Consider the following 23,738-nt stretch of genomic DNA (forward strand, 5'->3'; position numbering starts at 1 on the left):
GCAAACGGTCATTGCAAAGACAGAAGAAGAAGAAAAGACCAAAATGGATGTCAGAAAAGACTCTGAAAATTGCACTGGAGCGCAGAGAAGCACACCCATTAGTGGGGGAAATGAACACAGAAGATTATCATGCTTTCCTTTTAAAATTAACAGCCAAATGCCAAATAGTAGGTAACCCACAATGATAGCTTAGTCCAGCTTCCTTCCACCCGTGTCCTTCTTTCTTATTTAACTTGGACACTGCACAGTTCAGAGAGGCAAATGCCAACTTATTTGAAAAACAAAAGCCAAAAACAACTCAGGAAATGGCGGTGGGTGTAAAAAAGTAGCACTCATTGGATGAAGGGAGTTTAGGATTATCTGAAGATTTTACCTATGTTCTTCTTATCCCATTTTCTCAATGTCAAAGGAAAATTAGGGAAAAATAAGAAAACAAGATTAAAAGAAAATCTTAAGTTTTAAATCATTCCAGTTCTCAGTTACTTGCAGGGGTGAAACTCCTCTTACATTTTATGCCTTAAAAAATCGAAGTCTAATAAAAAAAAAAATCGAAGTCTTCATTTACTGGAACATTTGACATTCTCTTTCCCACAGGAGAAATATAGCTAAGAGAAGTGAGACAGTGGAAAAGGCAGTAGAAGTAATGGTAAAAAAAGCAGTGGTACTCTTCTCAGAAAATGTCCCCTGACAAGTGACTAGAAGCTTATTATTGTTCTTTGCAAGACAAAAAAATCGGGTTGAGTATTGTCCAGGTGACTGACACATTTTAAAAGTTGTGTTTACATGGTTATGCCTTGATGGCACAGTGGGATAAATACAGAGCTTTTAGCAAATGATCAGTGGTTGAAACCCACTAACAAAGCTTCCTGGAAAATCAGGAGGACTTGAAACTCTTGTTGCAGCAGATCAAAGACAGTAACGTTCAATATGGATTACATCTCAACATAAAAAAAATAAATAAAAATTCTCATGACTGGGCCTCCAAGCAACACTATGATAAGACAGATAAAAGACCGAGGTTGCCAATGATTTCATTTTACTTGGATCCATAATCAACACTCTTGGCACCAGGGGTCAAGAAACCAAAACACATGTTGCACTGGAAAAAATGTGCTGTCAAGGACCTCTCCAAGGTGCTAAGAAGCAGTTTAAAGATTAAGATGTCCCTGATTTAAGCCATGGTCTTTTCAGTTACTTGCTATGCATCTGAAAAGTTGGGCAATGAGAATTATTGAAGTCACTGAGTTGCACTGGAGAAGAGTACTGAATATCCCACAGACTGCCAAACAAAAAACTCGTCTTTGAAAAAGTGCTTTCAGGGTGCTGCTTCATAAAGGCTAAGATGGTGAAACTCCACCTTATTTGCTTTGGCATGTTGTTAAGAGAGGAGGGGCCAGTCCTCGGAAAATGTCATCACGCTTGTAAAGGTTAAAGTCAGCAAAATAGACGACCCTCAACAAGATGGACTGACAGTAATTGCAGCAACAGGCTCAACGCGTCAGAGCCTGAGGGTGGCACAGGACGGGGCAGGGTTCAGACCCTTTGTTCAGAGGGTCGCTATGAGTCGCTGACAACAAAGCCCCTAAAAGATTTATAGCCTTTGAAACCACGTGGGGCAAGCCTTCTCTGTCCTGTAGGGACGTCCAGGGGCCGAAAGCAACTCGGCGAGGTTAGATAGTTTGGTTTGCGCAGGAGAAAATGAGTTAGCAGCAATATACAGTACACCCCGAGGCCCTGGAGCACTACTGGCTCAGCTGTTAACCGAAAGCCGCCAGAATCCACCAGCTTCATCTTTTTCTGCAGGAGATACAAGTGGGCAAAAACAAAAAAGGGGAGCGGGGATTAAGGATTTGGGCCAGGTGGCTGACACTTTCTCCTCCGCTCGCAGAAGTGGCACCAGGATTCTGGTTACCCGCAGGAGATGCTATCTGTCCCACACTCGCTATGTCCTCCCAAGGTGGTGCAGGGGTGCCTTCGGGGTAGGTCGGCCGCGGACTTCCCGCCGCCTGCTGGCCGTTGCCCCGAGCCACAGCCGCGCCGCGGAAAATGGCTGCGGCCCTTCCGCCCGCCCACAGGGGGGCGGAAACCATGGAGAAGGACGTTTTTTGTTTACCTCAGGACAGCTTGGCTGCCGTCGCAACCACTTGGCTTTCTGGGACTTAAACGGTAAGGTCGCTGCCCGCACGCGCGCGGTTCTGGGGACCGAAACTCTCAGGCTTTCGCCGCCAGGATGCGGGACCACACAGACCGCCGCCAGAGAAGGCCGAGGACCGGGTACAGTGACCCGCGCCCGGACGCACGGCCCACTCCGCGGAGGACCCCGCGCGCCCTGGCGCCGCGTGCGCACCAAGAAGCGGAAGTGACGCAGCACCCCGGTGCTCACTCGGTCGTGCCCCGGCCGCCCCCCAAATGCGTTTGCGGAGTTCCCCCTTCCCCGAAGACACCGGAGCCTCGCGAAAAAGGTTCGCTTCCCCGGTTGTCCGAGCTCTGGGCCGCAGGAGCTCCCCCGTCTCCTCTTCGGCGGCCTGAGCTGGTTAACTTTGCGTCGTTGTGTGGCGCGCCTATCACGGCAATAATGCCCTTTTCTTGAGAGTTCAGGATTGACTTGTGAGAAAATTTGTATTTGCCCTGGACAAATAAACATTGAGTCCTCGACAGTGACTTGCTCAGGGTCACATCTGTTACTGGTGGCGGGTCCAAGCCGTAAGTTAGACCTTCTGTTGTCGTTGTCTTTGTTTTTATTTTGTATTTACTATAGTGTCTAGGTTTGGCATCCTATTAATATTTACCGGATCATAGAGGTGTAGTCAGTGTTATCCTAATTGTCATTGTTTTCTTCTTCTTGTTAGGTGCCGTTGAGTCGAGTATGACCCGTAGAGACTCTATGAACAACAAACAGATCTGAACCCTGTCTTATCTTGTGCCATCTTCACAATCTCTGACACACTAGAGCCCATCGCTGCAGTCACTGTGTCAGTCTATCTGGTTGAGGGCATTCCTCTCTTTCATTGACCTTCCACCTTCCCCTTTGATGCCCTCCCCCCCTTTTTTTTTCTTTAAACTATTTAAAAATTCTTTGAGTGAAAGTTTAACAAATCATACTGGTTTTCATTTGCTGTGTTTATACACATTTTGTTGTATAACATTTATTGTTATTAGATGCCATCAAGTTGAGCACAACTCATAACAACGCTATGAACTAAAGATCTGAACACTGTTCTGTTCTATTCTCATACTTCCTGACACACAAGACCCCACTGGAGCAGTCACCGTGTCAGTCTACTTGGTTCAGGATCTTCCTGTCCTTTGCCAACCTTCCACCCTTCCCAACATCATGTCCCTCTCCAAGGAATAACACCTCCTAGCAACATGTCCAACTTATGTGAGACAAAGCCTCATCATTGCCTCAAAACAGCTGCACCCTCTCCAAGACGTATCTGTTCATTCTCTTGGCTGTCCATGGGATGTTCAGTGCCCTTCTTCAACACGACAGCTTAAGACATCAATTCTTTTGCTTTTTCATCCTTATTCACTGTCCAGGTTTTGGATGCATAGCTAGTAATTAGAAAGACTGTGGCCTGAATCAGATACACCTTGGTCCTGAAACTGACATCACTACTCCTCAATAATTTGGAAAGGTCCCTAACTGCAGATTTTCCCAGTGCTTCCCCTTATTTCCTGACTACTTGTACCAGGGGTGTTAATTGTGGATCCAAGCAAGATGAAGCTGTTTGATGCCCCTTTCAAAGGAATAACCTCTCCTAGCAACATACCTACGTATGTGAGACGAAGCCTTCTTCATCTTTGCCTCCAAGGAGCACTCTGGCTGCACCCTCTTCAAGACATACCTATTTGTTCTTTTGGCATGGGATTTGTTCATGGGATCTTCAGTACTCTTCTCCAACATTACAGTTCAAAGGCATCAATTCTTCTGTCATCTTTAGTCACTGTCCCATGCATACATAACAAGTGACTGAAAAAACCATGGCCTGAATCAGGACCACCATAGCCCTCAAACTGACAACATTACACCTCTGTAATTTGGAGAGGTCTCTGACTGCAGACTTTTCTAGTGCAATGCATCTCCTGATTTCTTGATCATTGGTACCAAGTATACTGAGTGTGGATCCAAGTAAAATGTAGTTGATCATCTCAATCCTTCCTCCATAAAGATGTTGTTGCCTATTGGTTCAGCGGCAAGGATTTTTGCTTTCTGGGTGTTGAGATGCAATCCATATTGCAATGTTTTTATAGTGTCTACCTATTTCATCAAAGGAATATTCATTAAATCTGCTAAATGTAGCCAAAGAGCTGTGGTGGCATAGTGGACTGATTACTTGTTGGACTACTCAACTAAAAGACAGTTGGAAAACAGGTGGTCTCCTGTTTTAATTTATAGCCCTGGAAACCCAGTGGTGGGTCAACATGAGTCAGAATCAACTGGATGGCAGTGGTCTTGATTTTAGTTTTGCTTTTCATGTGTAGCCAAGGTTGGATAGGACAAGGTCTCTGCCCTTAATTAAGAGTTATTATGTGCTGTCAGATCATAACCAATCTGTAGCTGACCCTCCAGTGGGTTTTCAGAGGCTATAACTAATGAGAAGATTGCCCATCGTCCCTAGAGGAGCCACTGGTAGATTCAAAATGCCATGTGGTTGGCAGCACAGCTCCTTACCACTTGGTCACCAGAGCTCCCTCTAGTAAAAGTACTGAAACAATTTTATGACTATCATTAACACAGGTAGTAAAAAGTAAGGGATTATTAATAATTGGATGCTATGAAAATGCCAAGGAAATAAAGGTTGAGTTTTGCTTAGGGCAAAGTCTCAAAGACCTTGAGAGATTTTGCCCACAATAGGGAGTGGGGACACATGCGTACATTCTACTTCCAGTGAGAATGAATGACATAATAGTGACACTGCAGGACAATATAGAACTGCCTCTTAAACTTTTTTACAGAAGCAGACTGCCTTGTCTCCACTCGCCCCCTACCCCCTCAGAGCAGCTGGTAGATTCAAACTGCTGACTGTTTGATTAGCAGCCTAGCCCTTTAACCACTAAACCACCAGGGCTCTTGAGGGAATTCAAGAGCAGCAACAATAGTGTGTATTTGCCAGAGTCACCTGAGTATGTGGCAAAGAAGGCTCATTTCCTCAAAGTCTTTTCAGATTGGAACTGAACTTCTTTTTTTATTTACTAGCTTATTTACAAAATTCTAATACAAATTCAAATTCTTTCCATTTCCTTCACACACACCCCCAACAAATTGTACAATCCAATGATTAATCTTCTTTTCCCCCTTGTACATCTACATCCCTCTGCTTCCAGCCTCTCCCACCCCTCCTGGATCCTTATACTCATTCTGCCATAATGGTCTTATACAGTATTTATCCTTGTGGGATTGAGTTAGTTCACTCAGCATAATGCTCTCCAGTTCCTCCCAGTTAGGTAATAAGTTACACAAAGTTACTGCTCTTGCGTGCTGCATAGTATTCCATTGTGAGTGTACCATACATATGGGCTGTTTCCATGTTCTTGCAATGGTGAATAATGCTGCTATGAACACTGGTGTACAAATCGCAAGTTTGTGCCTCAGTTCTCATATTCATTCTCAGGGTATATTACAAGTAATGGAATAACTGGGTCATATGGAATTTCTACATTCAGCTTTTTGAGGAAACGCCAAACTGTCTTCCAGAATGGTTGCACCATCTTACAATACCACCAACAGTATATAAGAGTTCCTTTCTTGCCACATCCTCTCCAACATCTATTACTTGCTGCCCTGTTAAACTTTGTCACTCTTACGGGAGTAAGATGGTACTTCATTGTGGTTTTGATTTGCATCTCTCTTATTACCAGTGATTTGAAGGATTTCTTCATGTGTCTGTTTGCCATTCAAATATCTTCCTCTGTGAAAAGTCTTTCCATGTCTTTTGCCCATTTTGTAATTGGGTTATCAGTCTTTTTCTTGTGGAGGCCCAGGAGTATTCTGTAAATTTTTGTTATAAGACTCTTGTCTGAGATGGTATTACCAAATATTTGAACTGAACTTTTTTCTTAATGTGTGTGTAAGGCAATTTTCTAGGAATGCCACAAATTGTGTGCCTCTGGTCATGTCTATTTGCTGTACAGAGGTAACTTATGGTTGCTGTGATGCTGAACACTGTGACACTGATGTGTCAAATGCGGTAATGGTTACCCATGGTGGACAGTGTTTGGTGGAGCTCCCTGATTAAAACAAGCTTGGAAGCAGGAGTGGATTCCATTTCCGAAATAGCTTGCCTCCAGAAACCCTATGAACTTGAAGAAACGATGAAAATTATACAGTTGTTCAGGTCTTTCATTCATAGGGCCACTGTGAGTTGTTTACGACTTGATGGCACTTAACTGGTCACAAAAGACCCCAATTCCTGTAGTTTACGTTGTAATTAGAAGAGTCATTCTTTAGGCCCCTGCTCTGAGCATACTTCCAGGAGTATTTATTTAAAAATTACTGTTGTTACTTTTAAAAGTAATAATACTCTCAATAATTATTAATAGATACTTTCCGAATGTTGTTGTTGTTATGTACTGGAGAGTCAAAATCGACTCATAGCTCACCCTCTGGTGGGTTCTTCTATGGAGCATCTGCCTTCAGGATTGCGTGTAACTTCTCCTAGTTCTACTTTCTGAGTACTTTTAATAATTTCTTTTTAAATTTATGCCCTTAGCTTTAAGAGCCTCGTCTGGCCCAACACTTAATGCAGCATTTAATTAGAACTTGCCAAATTGACTGAATTTCTGCCAGCAGTCTTCTTGAGTGTCATTGTTGGGCCACATAGGGAAATGATTGAGGTAACATAAGAAGACCCCATGGAAGGAAGAAGAGGAAGCTATGCACAGATAGTGAACAGTGAACGAGGGCCTCTGAGGATTCAGTTGTTTGCGCTTTGGTGCTAAGTTGCTGTAAGTCAAAACCAAACACAGTGGCACTGTGTGGCTCTGACTGATGGCTGCCTTCCATCAGTTCTCTGAGTCTGGAAATCTTTACAGAAGACATTGCTTCATTTTCTTCTACAGAATGAATGATGGATTTTAAATGCTGGCCTTTCTATCAACATCCCAACATGTAACACACTCTTGTGACTCCTGTAAATTCCCCCAAGTTTTTCCTTTTTTACTTGACCGTCCGCTGCCTGGGCATTGTTGTGGTAATGATGAATGTGCAGCTGAAAAGCAGTAAAAGTGGTCTTTGAATTTAATCTGAGACAACCCAGCTGTTGTGGTAAATTGAATACTATTGGTGTATGGCTAGCTGGAATTAGGGGTGCTGCTGCTGCTTGCTAAAAAATTACCCCCACTCCATTTGAAAGTTATTTAATAATTGCCTTAGTTATAACATTTCAGAAAACTACTTGATTCAAAAGGAGCTCTGGTGACCAAGGGGTAAGGAATGGTGTCGCCATTCCAAATGTATGGTTTGAATCCACCAACTACTCCATGTGGGAAAGATGGGCAATCTTCTCCTGTGTGATTTATTGCTTTTGAAAACCTGCAAGAGGGTCAGCTATGAGTTGACAGTACTCAACAGCAACACATGCCTTCATAGATGGAGAAAAGACTGAAATTGTGAACGATTTTGTCTTTCTTGGATCCATAATCAGCACCCTCGGTACTAGTAGTTAAGAGGTGGGAGACATATTGTTTTGGCTCTCAAATTACTAAAGAGCAGTAATTGAACCAAATTACTCAAGAGTCTTTGGTTTGAAGACTAAGGTGCACCTGATTCAGGCCATCGTCTTTTAAGTCACTTGCTATGCATCTGAGAGCTGGACTGTGAGTAATTGACGCTTTTGTGATGCTGGAGAAGAGTACTTAAGATTCTACAACTATGAGATATCATCTCACCCCAGTAAGACTAGCAAAATTTAACAGAACAGCAAGCAACAAATGCTGGTGAGGTTGTGGAGAGAATGGAACCCTTATTCACTGTTGGTGGGAGTGTAAAATGGTGCAGCCACTGTGGAAAGCAGTGTGGCACTTTCTCAAAAAGTTGCAAACAGAGATACCATTTGACCCAGCAATTCCACTGCTGGGAATATACCCCAAAGAGACCATAACCACCATCCAAGCAGATATATGCACCAATGTTTATCACAGCTTTGTTCACAATAGCAAGGAGTTTGAAACAACCTAAGTGCCCATCATCAAATGAATGGAGTTTGAAACAACCTAAGTGCCCATCATCAAATGGATAGAGAAGCTGTGGTATATTCACACAATGGAATACTATGCTGCATTGAAAAATAAGGAACTCATGCAATATTATTTAAAATGGGTGACTCTTGAGGACATTATGCTGAGTGAAATATCTCAGTCACAAAAGGACAAACACTGCATAGTGCCACTGCTGTAAGATGGGACTGACATCAGGGTTAGGGTAAGAATGAGAAAAATTGGATGAATTATGTATACTGCATTGAAACCGGTAAGGGAGAGAACAGTTTAAAAGCAGTATCTTTTAGGGCACTATGATTATCATAAGAGTCCGGAATGAAGGTTACAGAGTGGAGTATTCTTGGGGTAGGGGTGGGGGGATTGTATACCAATGAAGGAATTTTACTTTTCAAAGAGAAGAGTGAACTGGGGGTGGGGGTGATGTGGGCGGGGAGAAAAGTGCAATAATGGATGAATGGAAATCTAAAATGTCTGTAAATGTTCACTGAAATTAATAATAATAAAAAAGAGTACTTAAGATTACATGGACTATCAAAAAAACAAACATGTGTCTTGGAGAAAGGGCGGTTACAGTGCTCCTTGGAGGCAAAGATGACGAACCTTAGTTTCACATAGTCCAGGCATGTTGTTAGAAGAGGCTGTTCTTGGAAAGATGGCGGTTCAGCAAAAGAAAGACCCTGAGCAAGATGGATTGCTGTAGCTACTGTAGCAATGGGAACAAGTGTGTCAGAGACGATTAGAATGCACAGTACAGGACAGGGTCAGATCTGTTGTTCACAGGGTTGCTAGTAATCATACTTGTTGCAACAGTACCTAACAATAACGACCACCCCCACCCTTTCTTACAGGAACAGTAGCCATATAGGACTTTGGTCCATATAGGGCCTTGGTGTCTTTCTGAATTTATGTCTTTACCTTTAGATTAGTAAATCAGCTAATTATCTTTTTAAATTACTCTCCAGTACAAATAGCTGTGCCTTCTAAGATTTTGAGCTATTTCTCTCTCTTTCACACACACACACACACACACACACACACACACACACACACTTTTCAATTCTGTAGGGCAGTTTCCTTTCTTCTTTTGGTTGTTTGAATCAAATTCAGTATGAATAAGATAAGAAAATATAAAACATGAAATTTGGAAGAGAAAAAGAAAAGTCCTGAGTGGAGCTGAAGCTGGTTGTTCCCTGCTTGAAAAGTATAATGGGTAAATCTGGAATCAGTAAATGAACATTTTATGACATTAAAAAGAATAAGACGTTGATTCCGAACTTGGTCCTAAAATAGAAAGTGCCATTAGCAGGGGCCAAGAAGAGAAAGGGAACAGTGGGAGCCAAACGGTAGTGGAGACGATGCAGTCTGTATGCGGTCACCGGGGACATGCCACAGTGTCCTAGTGAGAGGTGTGGAGTGTCAGGCTGCTGCCGAGATTCACATGGATTTTCATGGGCTGGCTTTTTAGATTTTGAAATGCATGCAGTCAGCAATCAAAAAGCATCCGAAGACCAAGTCCTAAGTTCAGCTTCAGAAAGCATCAAGATGTTTCAACAAAAACTCTCCATGATTATCAAAGCACAGAAATTGTTTAGCTCTGCTGGATGGTGGGAACGAGGCTGACCTCACTGCCAGAAAATGCTCAGGCAAGCAGAAAATACTGGGGAAGAAAAAGAACCCCAAAGAATGGTTGTTTGTCCTGTGTACAAATGCAAACATGACTCCTAAGTTAAAGCAATCAAAACTGGAAATCAAAGCTACTTAACAGTGTGAAAGAGGACACAAGCACATTAACTGTGATATATAAACCTAGTAAAGATGTGTGGCTGACCAGAGCATTGTTTTCAGAATGGCTCTTTTAAAACTTTGGCCCAGAGGTCAGGCATTTTCAGCTTAACACCTGAAGTTCCACAAGATGGAAGTTGGGGCATTGCTCTTAGATCACTCTGCAGCTCACGCTTCTGCTGAGGCACTGGCCAGTGGATAGGCCAATTATTTTTATGTTCTTTCCCCATAACACTTTAACCCAACCAATGAGTCACCACCATGTGACCTTAAGCTGCTAATGTTTTGGATAAAAGCAACTGGAAGAGAGGCTTGCAATTTTTGAAGAAAATGATGAGCAAGCCAAAGGAGCTTCCAAGATTAACTGGGCAGAGTTGGGATGGGATAAAACAGACAACCATAGCAAGCTCATGGGAACATCAGCTGTACAAAAAGACACCTGAGAATGATAGTCAAGGCTTAGAAGATGAGAACTCTAGAAAAATTCTTTTTTAAATTTTTTTTAATTTTCTTTTTTTTTAGAAAAATTCTTAAGAAATGTGGAGAGTTGGAAACCAGGCTGAATGATGCTAGGGTGTGGTTAAATGGGGAGGATGAAGAAAAAAGTATCTTGTTGCCCCCAACCAAAAAAAAAAAAGAAAAGCTGAGCTGTTTGGAATTGTTCTGACAGGACACCAGCTGCCTTCTTGATTTTGTTAATACAAGATCCACTTTACGCTGAAGGAGACACAGCAAGAATTCATCAAGAAAATTTCAGGGTAGAATCCATTCTTGAATTGGAAGCTTTTTGAAACCTCGGCCTCCTAACTTTAAAGAGCCCTTCAGCGGGCCCACTTTCTGGCGCGCATCACTACAATTTGTGTTAAAGGTTTGTGCTATTACATAATAACAATGAGGAAAGTAATTCGTAAAATTTTTATCAGCTGACCTTAATTTTGTGGATCTGTAGGCACTTAAAATCACCAAAACGAAACTCACTGCTAATCTGTCAGTTCTAACTTCTGGTGATCCTTCATGGGATTTCTGAATCTTTACAGGAGAGTGCCTCATGCTCCCTGAGCAGCATCTGGGTGAACTGCCAGACTTTCAGAGAACAGCCCAAAACATAACACTATGCCACTAGGGCTCTGTGTTATATCAATTGTAAAATATAGTTTGAAAACAATTTTCTTTAAATGTATAAATATGTTCCATGTTTTAGGTTTTGTTGTTTTAGATAAGGATCTAAGTAATGAGGTTTTAACACCTCAGATTTATCGAAAGTGGAATGTGGGAAAAGCATTAATTTAAATCCTACCCTAATGTATTCGCAGCTTCCAACAGAGCAGCTCCATGACTGGTTTTTCCTTACCTTTAAGATAAGGATTGATCCACTTTTTAATGTAGTAGTGTGACATGCTCTGAATTTTTTTTTTAAATTTTATTATTTTTGTGTCTGTACAGTCAAATCGGATTGGACTGGTACAGGGGGAGGTCCCCCTATGCTCTGAATTCTTAATCTCTGTTCCTACCTCTTCAGTGCTTATTTCTCATTTATCGTGGAAGTAATAAGTGCTGATAACACGTGCCAAACCTCCTGCTGTTGACTGTGTGCCAGCAGAAAAATCATAGATAAAAAGCATTCAATGACTTAACGCTTTAGTAAATTTCATCTCTTTAAAATTTTTTATTTTAAGCCCCTTTCTCATTTTAAAATAGATAATCTGAGGTTTAAAAATTTGTGGTACACAATTGAAACTGCCAGAAATTTGGAAGTTCCCCCAGTGTGTCAGTCCCCAGCACTGAGGCTAGTTTTTGCTAATGTTTCAACAAAGAAAAAAGAAAAAAAGATGGTTTTACAGCTATGTCAGGTTAACATTTGAAAGGAAATTTTTTTCAAGAGTTAGGAAATTGGTTCTTCTTTATTGGCTCTTAGTGTTCCTTTCTCACATATTAATTCCAAGAATGTGTTTGGAAGTATGTATTCTTTTTCAGTACTGAGTGACTGGTAGAAAATGATGGAGTCCTGATCCAGATTAGGTTTAGCATGGAGGTTAGCAGTCAGCAGTTCTGAAGCAGAAAGGTGAAGCTGCCTTCTTGGCACAGTCTACAGTGAAGCCCAATGGAATGTCTTCATAAATTGGAATCAATTCCATAGCATGGGGTTCAGTTTTGATTCTATAGTATAAAATTAGTGATTAAATGGAGCAATGTCTTGCTCTAATACTTTAATTACAAATTTTTTTTTATTTGTTAAGGCAATTACTTTTCACTTCCAAAAATGGCCAAGCTAATCTTACTTATTCAAGCTCAACATCAGCATTAAATGTATATGCTCCCCCCACCCCAAACACACACACTAAATCCTTTTGGAAATTAAAATTTGGGAAAAATTTAGATTCATGTTATTTCTGCTCAGTTTTTAAGTAGTTTTCTTTTAATATGAGTTTTTGAGATTATTAAGCATTTCTTCTTTGTTGAGTGAGATCCTTTTAATTTTAATTCTTTGTTGCTGTTTTTACCTTATAAACCAACTCTTGCTTTCATTACCCAGAATTTCTAGAAAAGAAATTGCCATCAAGCACTCTGAACTTTTTTCATGCTTCCTTGGCTCCTCAGCCTAACAGAAGCTGGAAGGGAGCTAGGCTGGCTCTACCTGGAACCCACATGCTGAACATTGCCAGCTCAGTCTCTCTCATGATCCTCAGTCATCCTCGATGATGATCTCATTATATAACCCGTCTCAGTTCCCTAAGTGTTCCCACTGCACTGGGCCCACATCCTGGCATGTCACTAGCTCCCATCCCATGTTCAACCCTGTTTATGGCCCCCTGGTCGGTAAACACGTTTGAGGGGCCAAGGAGGTTAGGGGTACAATAATGCCAGAGATAGGGAAAATTTTCAACTAGGTTAGCCTGTGTCCCAGAGGACACAGCTAGCTTGGCGGAGTTGGGAGCAGGACACTCAGGCCTGAGGGGAGAGGGCTCTGGCTCTGGGCTGAGAGGATGGTGAGGCAGCAGCAGGAGAGGAGGATTTGTGCAGCCTGGCCTGAGCCCTGCCAGCCTGCCTTTCCTCCTCTGCCCTCTATGAAGGCAGCATGGTTGGCTGCTGCAGGGGCCCTGGAAGGTGTCTGACCAGACTGGGAACCACCAATTCCTTGGGTTTGTCTCAGTCTAAGGACTGTTTGGTTTGGGATGTCATTCTTGAAGGTTAAGGCTCCTCTGAGAAACCAGCTGATAGGCTCAAACCCTGAGGAGTGCAGGCATCCAGGCTATGGAACCAACCAAGCCTTCCTGCCTAAGGGGGAATGGAGGAAGAGCACAGGTAAAGCCCACAGACAGCAGAAAGCTAAGGCAGCCTGCTCCCAGAGATGAACTTCTTAGAAACTCCAAGGGGCAGCTTCCCTGTCCTAGAGTTGCTATAAGTGAAAGTGGACTAGGCAATGGGTGAGGAAGACCAGAATAATTCACTATATGACAGTTATATTTGCGTTTCAGGAAAAATGCGATGCTTTTCTAACCCAGCATGCCTTGGGAAACTGCCCGTTCTATCCATGAATTTCATTGGAATTCCTGAGTCACACTTGAGCTTTCTGACTGAAGATTCTGGGACATTCAAGGGTTACCAATGATGAACAGATATTAATGCACTTGGAACTGGTCAGAATTCCAACTCCCTCCCTCCCCGCCCCCCCGCCCTGAGCAGTTTTTTCATCAGCCACTCAGTGTCATGGTTGAACATAGCCAGACTCTTCCCACTGGCTCCTCAGCCATCAGACAAGAAAAAGCCTTACCCAACCTACTGCCATGGAATTGGTTCCAGGACAAAGCAGAACTGCCTCACAGGATTTTCAAGGGTATAATCACCTGATTGTTAACTTTAGTTTGCTTGGCTACATGGTCAATACTCTTGGCACCAACAGCCAGGGAATCAAAAAACGTATTGTGATGGGAAAGTCTGCTATTAGGGACCTCTCCAGGGTCCTGAAGAGCAATGGTGTCACTCTGGAGACTAAGGTGTGTCTGATACAGGCTATGGTCTTTGCAATCACTTGTTATGCATCAGAGAGTTGGACAATGACTAGGGAGGATAGAAGGAGAATTGACACCTTTGAGCTGTGGTGCTAGAGAAGAGTACTGAATGTACCATGGACTGCCAAGGATTCTGGGGCTTCATCTGACATACTTTGGACATGTTGTAAGGAGGGACAGGTCCTTGGAGAGAGACACCAGGGTGTAGGGACGGCATAGAAGAGGAAGACCCTCTATGAGGTGGACTGATTCAGGGACTGGGGTAATCGCATGGGTGTGTCAGAGGCATTGCGACTGGCACAGGATAGAGCAGGATTTAGGGCTGTTGTACATAGGGTCACTATGAGTCGCAAGCAACTCGACAGGACATAACAACAACAGTCACCTGATGACCTAGTGGTAAGGAGATGCACTGCCAACCCAAAAGTTCAAATCCACCAGCTACTCCCTGGGAGAAAAATTGGCAGTATCCTCCTATGCCATTTAGAGCCTCTGAAAACTTGCTGGAGGGTAAATGAGTCAGTTCTGATGGCACATAACCACCAGTACAACAATCTTTCCAGAAGCAAACTGCTCCATCTTCCCTGGGTTTGAACTGCCCGCTTTTGTTTACCAGCTGAGTAATTAGTGCATCAGCAAGGCTATCCTTAAACCTTGTAGACTGAAAAAAGGCAAGGTAAGCTCCACTTGTGTACATCACATTATCAGAAGGAAATGCCCGTCTCCTTTGTATGAACGGAAATAAATTTTTAACCAAAAGTGCATGCAAGCTGGGTTAAATGTTAAAAGGAAACACTTAAAAAAAGAAATAAAATTTTCACTACAACAAGATAAACCACCCAGTTGAAAAATGGGTACAGGATATGAACAGACACGTCACCAAAGAAGACATTCAGAAAGCAAACACACACATGAAGAAATGTTCAAAATCCCTAGCTCTAAGAGAGATGCAAATCAAAACAATTATGAGATATCATCTCACCCCAGTAAGAATAGCAAAATTTAACAGAATAACAAATAACAAATGCTGGAGAGGTTGTGGAGAAACAGGAACCCTTACTCACTGTTGGTGGGAGTGTAAAATGGTGCAACCACTCTGGAAGGCAGTATGGTGCTTTCTCAAAAGGTTGGAAATACAAATAACATTTGACCCAGCAATTCCACTACTGGCAATATACCCTAAAGAAACCATAACTGCTACCCACATAGATATATGCACACCCATGTTTTTTTGTGGCTTTGGTCACAATAGCAAAGAGTTTGAAACAACCTAAGTGCCCATCAACAAGCAAATGGATAGAGAAGCTGTGGTATATTCACACAATGGAATACTATGCTGCATTGAAAAACAAGGAACTCATGATTTATTATATAAAATGGGTGACCTTGGAGGACATTATGCTGAGTGAAATATCTCAATCACAAAAGGACAAATACTGCATAGTGACACTGCTGTAAAGCAGGACTGATATCGGGGTTGGGGGAAACTAAGAAAAGGGGATAATGTATACTGCATTGAAACAGATGAGGGAGAGAACTGTTTAGGAGGAATATATGATTAGGTATTATTGTCATGACAAGAGTCCAGAATGAAAGTTGCATAGTGGAGTGGAATGGGGGAGGGGGGGATTGTATGACAATGAAAGAATTTTTTTTTACTTTTCTAAGAGAAAAGCAAACTGAGGCAGGGGTGGGCAGGGAGGAGAGTGTGCAACAATAAATGAATGGAAATCCAAAGTCTCTGTAAACTCATTAAAAAAAAATTAGTTTGGTGGCCTAGCAGTAAGAAGCTGCACATGGTTCAAAACCACCAGCTGCTCCATGGGAGGATGGACAGTCTCCTCTTATGTGATTTACAGCCTCTGAAAACCCACTGGAGGATCGTCTATGAATCATTTCTAACTCAATAGCACATAACATCTCCTCACAGGGCTCTTTTAAGGATTAAATGAAATAATATAATTCTTTTGCATGTAGGAAAAAAAATCAGCTACTTTTTGATTTAATTAATGTTATTATTGATAGAGATTCTTGTGCTGATAAATTTACTATTTAGCATACCTGTAATCAGGTCCTCTAACCAAGGCAGAGGACAGAGCAATCCTTAGGAGAGGCAGTTAGGGCCCTCGATGAAACTGACACACTTTCAGGTTTCCTTAAGACCTTTATTACCATCCAAACATACCTTCCTTTGGGAAAAGCATAATCTCATATTTCCTTGGGATACAGGTTTTCCATTTTTCCCAGGACTCCTCTTTCATGGAAACCCTCTACTCAGGAACAAGGCTCTGAAGCTTGTTTTCTCTTTTTTGGGTAAGGGAAAGTCTAGAGCTCTGCCAACTGCAGAATAAATCAGACTTTATTATTTAATTGGGCTGACTAGCTCACTATTCCCTTAAGTTAGTCACCAGTACCCTAAGGGTTCACTGGTATGTGTAGCCAGTTAGTGAGCCCTCCTGTCAGGCCACTGTGGTGGCAGAACTAGACTGTTCGTGGCCTTCCAGCCACAGCCTTCAGGAGTGTCTTTTGTTGTGTAACTGTCGGTGTGACACAAATTTGGACAAATTACCTGAGGAGGTGCCCCTTGGAATAGGCTAGGAGAATTCCACACTGACTTGGCTTTGTTTTGTGCAAGCCCTTTGTTGCCTCTCCATTTCCCTGACAATGATAAAACCCTTTCTTCTTTAAATACCTTAAAAACAAAGAGATGGTTTGGTCAGTTAAGGAAGATAGTTCATAAAGGAGGATTCTCCAATCTGTCGCCATACCTGAGTCAGAGAAATCTCTGTCTCTATCCAGTGTGAGTCCTTTGATGGCTCATAAGGCGTGAACTCCGAGAAAAGCTTTCTCCACATTCAGAACATTTATAGGGTCTCTCTCCTGTGTGGGTTCTCAAGTGACGAATCCGATTGGAGCTGTGGGAGAAGCGGTCTCCACACTCCTGACAGGTGTATGGTTTTTCTCCTGTGTGGATTCTCTGGTGCCTGATTAAGTTGGATCTGTGAGAGAAGTTTTCCCCACAAAGGGTACATTTATATGGTTTCTCTCCCGTGTGCGTTCTCTGATGTCTGGTGAGATGCATACCCTGCCCAAAGCTTTTCCCACAAGTCAAACATTCAAAGAGCTTCTTGTCTGCTTTGGGGGCTCCGTGACTGGGAAGGAATGGGGTGCAAGCATTCACTGCTTCTCTGCACTCAGAGAAGGGGTAAAGTCTCTCTCTTTCATGAGTTCGTTCATGGATGACAAGGTGTGAGCTACGGGAGAAACTTTTCCCACACTCCGAACACTTATAGGGCCTCTCTCCTGTGTGAATTCTCTGGTGCCTGAGAAGGTTGGAACTGTGAGCAAAGATCTCCCCGCACTCAGGACACTTGTAGGGCTTTTCACCTGTGTGTGTTCTCTGGTGTCGGTGGAGGTTGGAGTTACAAGAGAAGCTTTTTCCACATACATTACACTGATAGGGCTTTTCGCCCGTGTGTGTGCGCTGATGGCGAGTGAGGTGGGTGTTCTGACTGAAGCTTTTCCCACATTCCAGGCACTTATGGGCCTCCTCGCCCAAGTGTGCTCTGTGTAGTGATAGAAAACGTGGGTTTCCCCCAAAGATGTCGCTGCACTCTACCCCCATGCACAGTCTTTCTGCTGCATGTATTCTCTGGTGCCTAATTAGGTTTGAGTTGTTAGAGAAATTCTTGCCACACAAGGGGCATAAATGGAGTTTCTTTGGGGGTGGTTCTTTTGGTTGGCCTAGTTCTCTGCAGTTGTTGGTCCTACCAGAGGACTGCTGCATGTGATTCTCTGCAGGAAGGTCCCAGTGCCCTTCTGACCTGTCATGAGGTTGTCCCTGTGCAGGACTCCAGGGCACCTCCCCTCTGGCCTGGCCAGGCAGCTCCTGTGGGTGTGTGTTGTCAGGGTGGTTCTCTGTGGTATCCTCCTGGTTCACAAACTTCTCTTCCCCTGTAGAGTGAAAGGAAGCAAATGTTTATTTTTGTTATTTCCTACTGGAGAAGATGAAATCTCACCCATCTTTCCTTCTGAGAGACATCTAGTTGGATAAGGTCTAGGATAAGTACTCTAAGAATCAGGGTTCAGTCTTGGAATTCTCTTTAGAGGGCTCCACCCACCTCTTTGAAGAGACCCTGGTTTCTGCCCTTCAGGAAGGGGTGCAATGGAGCAGGGTTGGACCTCTGGAGGGGTAAATCCAAAAGGGAGAGTCAAGTCTCTTATATTTTTTACCCTGGTCCCTAACATTCTTCATTTTAGTCTTAGTCCTGGAATCCTGGAATGCAAAGTGAGCAGCAGGGACACAGGAAGCAATGAACCTCTGGGTAGCCCCCCCTTGAGCAGCCCAGTACACAATACCACAAATGTCTCTCTCTCACTAATCTTTCTTACCTGAAGCTGGGCTTCTGGGGCTTGGGGCCATCTTGCAAGCATGGACCCTAGGATCCCATTGTTTTCCACCTTGTTCCACCTGGGTGCTCGAGGCCTCCTGATGGAGAACAGGAGACTCTGTTCATAGCAAAAGAAAAAGAACATCACCAGAACTTTTCTCTTATGGGGCAAAGAGTCCCTAATCCCTTCCCTCAACAGCTGGATACTGAATATTGGCTTACTAAATCTGGCAGCAAACACTCAGCTAACAGACTTAACTCTCAAGTGGTCCTATCTCTAGATAGGGGAGGGAGAGGACAGCACTGAAAAACAAACTGCAAAGCACCTATTACTTAAGACTTCTGAGCACTGTGAATGTATACTTTTGAAATAAAAAACAACAAAAACCCCCACCCTTTCCATCTCTTATAACCATCAAAGAATACCTCTTTCTGTATATAACCATCTCCTTAGTTTTTTATAATGGTGGACTCATACACTATTTGTCCTTTTGCAGCTGACTTATTTTACTCAGCATAATAATTATCAGTATACAGACAACAGGCATGTTTTTAAGATGGGTGAAGGAAAGGCAATCAATATAGAATAAGGGAATGATCAGCACAGTATGACTAAAGAAAGGGAAGACATGAAAAAGTACACAAGTGGGAAAAGTGGCTGCAATGTGGGTACTAAAATTAATCAGTGAAGAAATTAAAGGACAGACCATAACAAAAGAACCTGAGCCTCTGAGAAGTTATGGTGAAAACCATCAAAGGGCCACCACTGTGCTGTGTAAAAAAACAAAGCCATACCATTGCCAGTGAACATGGATTTCAAAAAGAAGTCTAAATCAAGAAATGTGATCTGACCTCCTCCGCATATGTGACTCACTCACTGCCATCAATTTGAGATTCATAGCTGACTCTCCATTGGGTGCTAGACATAGGGAGCTCTGGTGGCCCAATATACACAGAAGGTGTGCTGCCAGCACAAAGGTGCAAAGTTTTAATCCACCTGTTGCTCCCTGGGAGAAAGATGGGAATTCTCCTCCTGTGCAACTTACAGCGTCTGGAAACCTGCTAGAGGTCAGCTTGAGCCATCCTCTAAACAACAGTTACAACTCAAAGGTGGTACCACTTAGCAGTTTCAAGGGCAAAAAAAGGGTAGCTTACTCTCATGTGATTTACAGCCTATGAAAACTCCCTGGAGGGTCAGATCTGAGCCAGTGCCATATCGATGGCAAAGAGTCTGAATTTTTGTTTTGTTAGGAGAGAATGGCTATGGAGAATCGAAGACAGTCCCAATAAATGAACAAAAGCTGGCAGTAAGCGTCTTTGCCATCACTGGTATAAATGAATTGACAGCTGTTCTCTTTATGTAGAGCAGGTGTAGAGAGCCAAAGTACATTTCTTTGTAGTGGTGGGCTTCTGCAGAATCATATTCTTGTGTTTGTAAACACACAGGAAAGTTAAAAGACATTTACAAGGAATACCTGAATACCTTCATCAAAACCCAATGGTAAGAATTTTTTTTTAATTTCTGTAGAATAGCTTACCACACAAGTGTACTTGAATTTATGTTCAAGTTATTAAGCCCTATGCATTGTTCTCAAATTCTTAAACGATAACTACTGCATGATGAACCACCCCAAGTACACAGACCTTCCTTTCTGAAGTTTTACAGATTGTTGATACTGTGAAGTTTGATGTTGATGCTCTAAAGTGTGCTTTAATGGAGGGTACAGAATATTAACAGAGCACATACAGTAAGAGAGTTCAGCAGAATGAACATTTCAAAATTTCAAGGAATCAAAAGCCAGGGCACAGTGTGTGTGTGACTACAGAAGGTAAAATCACTGGATTTGATTCACAGGTGTCCTTTGCTTAACTGTGCTCTGAATATTGCATTTTTACAAACTGAAGGTGCTGTTTTTCTAATAGATGTGCTCATTTTGTATCTCTACTGTTTAGTAATTCTCAAAATATTTCAAACCTTGTAATCATTCTATTACACACTTCACAGACTATAGTTTCATCTGCACTAGGAAACAAAAAAATGTTGTGACATGCTTCACTGCTGTGGACCAGAATCTAACCCAAAATATCTCCAAGGTCTGTCTGTATTTGCCCTCCAAAGTCCATTATGGTCCAGGTGCCCTGCCTTGGCTCTAGCAGCTGGGGCTCAAGTCTAGGGCTGCCTATCAGTGTGCTAGCTGGACCACTGACATGGGTTTACTTGATTCTAGTCAAGGAGCCTGTGGGTAAATGATGTCGCCTGTGGAAGCTTTTGCCAAAAGTTTCTAAGGAATAGGTCCTTATCATAATGGCTCAGCCTTTATCCCTAGGGGGAGAAAAAACAAAAAAAAATTCTTACCCAGTAAGTCCATGTTTTCATAATTTTCCTGTCCTGTGTCCCTGGCAAGGGTCCTCTTATTAGGCTCCTGATGTCCCCACTCTTCCTGAGAGATGTACATAGCCACGTCCTCTAAGCTCTCTGGCAACTGAAACAACACATGGCCTTTAACCCCTGATGCCCCCAAAACTTCAAGAAGAGACAAAAATTAAAGGGCCAAACACTGGGGGAACCCAGAACACATTTTATGGAGAAGAGAGTACCAGCCCTACAAGATAGGTGTGGAGGAGACACAGAAGGTTGGGAGGGAGAAAGGATCCTCTGCTAATGATAGGAAATGCCCTGCCCCCAAAGGAGGCGTGCTCCCAGGAAGAGGAGGAAGGGCACTGGGGGATAAAGTGGGGAGGCAACAGAAACCTCCATATCACCTGGGGCCCGGTCACTTCCTTGTCTTCTGTGTTCCCTTCAGGAGGAAAGAGAGAAAGCCAGGGAGCAGACAATGCTGAAGGTGACAGAAAGCACAATGAAAATGCATCCCTAACTTCTGATGTCTCCTAGAGGACTATCACAACACTGTATCCATTTCCCAACACCCACTCTGTTTTCAGGACTGCAGACAAAGGCCCCACATAAGAGAGGCCTCCTCCCCCAACCCAAGAGAATCCAATCCACCATTTCCCAGACCCTTCCCTGCACATCTAAGGGCCTGGACTTCAGCAATCCCTTGTCCAAGGCCTCTGGTGCCAGGGCCAGTCTGGGAACCCCTTGCCCTCCCACTTGCCCCGTAACTGTTCCTCACCCCTCTCCTTTACAGCCTGGGGGTCCCTTTGGGGGCTAGGGCCTAGCAGCTCCTGCAGCCTGGGGCCAGGGCTTCGCTCAGTCTCCATGGGCTCCAGCTTGAAGCTCGGCGACTCTCGGACAGATTCCAGAGGCAAAGGCTCCTCCAAAAGCACTGCTGTTCCCCGCCCATGGTTTGTGACCTGGGGACCAACCCACATCACTCATCATCACAACAGCCCAAGGAAAAGGGAGACCTGCACAGGATCCCGAAGGCAGATCTTGAAGAGAAAGAGCTATCCCTCTGAACTCAGCAAGAGAGAGACGTGATTGAAATGGAACACTCCTTTGATCCCTGATCCCATGCATGTAAGTGGAAATATATGTGGTCTGCTTCTAAAACATGTACCCTCTGTTCCTCCAGCCCATCTTTTCTGATGTTTCCATTTCTCACTGTTAGATACTCTGGGTGGCACTGGGGACAGGGACCTCAAAGCTTCTCTGTTTTTTTTTTTGTTTTGTTTTGTTTTGTTTTTTTTCTGTTCTAAATTCAGTTACTGAGATCCAACTCTGCAAAGAAAGTTTTGTATGCGAGATCAGAGCTGTTTATATGGCTCTCCTGATCTTCCAAACAGCCCTCAAACTCACTGCCACTAGGCTCATTCCATTACAGAGAGTGACCCTGGAGGGCAGAGTAGATTTGTTCCATACGGATTCTGAGATTAAATTGGAACACGAGGAGACTGTCCATCTTTCTTTGGGGAGGTTAGCGGATTCCAATCTCTGACTTTTGGTTAGCAGCCCAACATTTAACTCACTATGCCACCAGGGCTTCTTAACACAAAACTTGAAGGGTATTTTATCATCCCCATCTAACCACTGGCAAACTGAGAGCCAGAGAGAGAACGTATACTGGCAAGGTTAGTAATTTAGGGAGCGGGGTGAAGTTTTAATCTCGGCGACCCAACTCCAGAACTCACACTAGTAAGTGCAATCATGTGAGAAGGTACTTTACTGCTTACTCTATTCATCTAGGGGTCACTGGAAGGGGAATGTTCCAGATTAAACGGGAAAACGACCCTTTCAGGGCAAGCTAATGGACAGTAACTAAACAGGCAAACATTCCAGTCGTTGGGGCCCACTAAAGCACAGTTAGATCCGCTCTCTCTTACCTGCTGCCTTAGTCTCCCCATCTCTCTCTGCACATCCTCTACAAGCGTGACGGCTTTTTCACTGTTCTCTGGATGCAGCTCCTGCACCTTGCTCTGGATCTCCGGGGGCAGAATGTTCAGGAACTGCTCCAGCACCAGCAGCTCCAGAATCTGCTCTTTGGTGCGCAACTCGGGCTGCAGCCACTCATGGCAGAGCTCCTGGAGCCGGCCGAGGGCTTCTCGGGGACCAGCGGCCTCTTGGAAGCGGAACTGTCGGAAGCGCAGGTGAGCGGACTGTAGACAGGAGTCTCGGTCGGGTGTAGGCAGCTCCTGGCTCCAAGCGGAGTCTTCCTCCAGTTTCACTATCAAAAGCCCTTCCTGCTCCTGGGAGCCAGGGGCTGATGCCATCATCAGGCTCCTGGAGCGCCTCGGCCTCTGAAGCAGGTGCACCCTTCTGGAAAGATGTACAGAGCCCCGTGCGAGGATGGACTGCGGCAGCAGCACCTGGCGGGCTAGGATCCCTAGGTTTCAGTAGGGAATCGAGGCTCTTGCCTGGGTACCGCAGGCTCCGGTGCCTTAGCTGCGTCGGAGGCCGACGACTCAGAGCCCCCTCCGAGGCCTAGGAGAAGCTGGACCCAGAACCCAGACACCACCCGTTCAGCCCTCCTAGCGGAAGTCCCCGCGCGCGAGATAGGCGTCAACAAGGCAAGACGACTCTGAACTAATTTCCGGGTGACGTTTTTCCTGTGTCCAACGCCCATTGGGTGAGATCGCGCCACACTCACTGCCGACCAATGAAAAGATAATATTTGCCTAACGGATGAACGTGAGTCCTATGGAGAGACGAGAGGCGGGGCCATTAGGCAAAACCCTCGAAACTTAGGAGGCGGTTTAGGTCGGGTACGTCGCGCTGGGGGAGTCTAAGGGGTGGTTTCCCCCAGCTCTAATGTGTGCCTTTAAAGAAGAAAAAAAAAAAAATCATTCACTGTTTGACATTTTCCTCCCTCCTCTCCCAATCCACCTCGTGTCCCAGATTGTCATACATATAATGCTTGCCTTTTTAGAGAAATTG

General features: G+C 43.8%; 1 protein-coding gene across 1 annotated transcript; it reads right to left on the reverse strand.

The window, feature by feature from the left end:
• Positions 1–16,803: 16,803 nt before the first annotated feature.
• ZNF263 (zinc finger protein 263) lies at positions 16,804–23,074 on the reverse strand. Its single transcript, XM_006897442.1, has 6 exons — positions 22,688–23,074; positions 21,538–21,718; positions 21,167–21,240; positions 20,760–20,886; positions 18,405–18,521; positions 16,804–17,966 (listed from the first exon to the last, which is right to left on the reverse strand). The coding sequence occupies exons 1-6, from the start codon at positions 23,072–23,074 to the stop codon at positions 16,804–16,806; spliced, it is 2,049 nt and encodes a 682-aa protein (XP_006897504.1).
• Between the last annotated feature and the right edge of the window lie 664 nt (positions 23,075–23,738).

This window comes from Elephantulus edwardii, unplaced genomic scaffold (genome assembly GCF_000299155.1).
Source record: "Elephantulus edwardii isolate Elephantulus edwardi_28Jun2011 unplaced genomic scaffold, EleEdw1.0 scaffold00209, whole genome shotgun sequence".
NCBI classification, from domain to species: domain Eukaryota; kingdom Metazoa; phylum Chordata; class Mammalia; order Macroscelidea; family Macroscelididae; genus Elephantulus; species Elephantulus edwardii.

Bases quoted from the DNA above. Each gene is read 5' to 3' on its own strand.
- ZNF263 (XM_006897442.1), bottom strand. From the start codon at position 23,074: ATGGCATCAGCCCCTGGCTCCCAGGAGCAGGAAGGGCTTTTGATAGTG. The intron at 21,241-21,537 runs GTGAGGAACAGT...TGTCACCTTCAG, and splicing joins CCAGGCTGTAAAGGAGAGGG to CATTGTCTGCTCCCTGGCTT. The intron at 20,887-21,166 runs GTGATATGGAGG...GTGTTGTTTCAG, and splicing joins AGGAAGTGACCGGGCCCCAG to TTGCCAGAGAGCTTAGAGGA.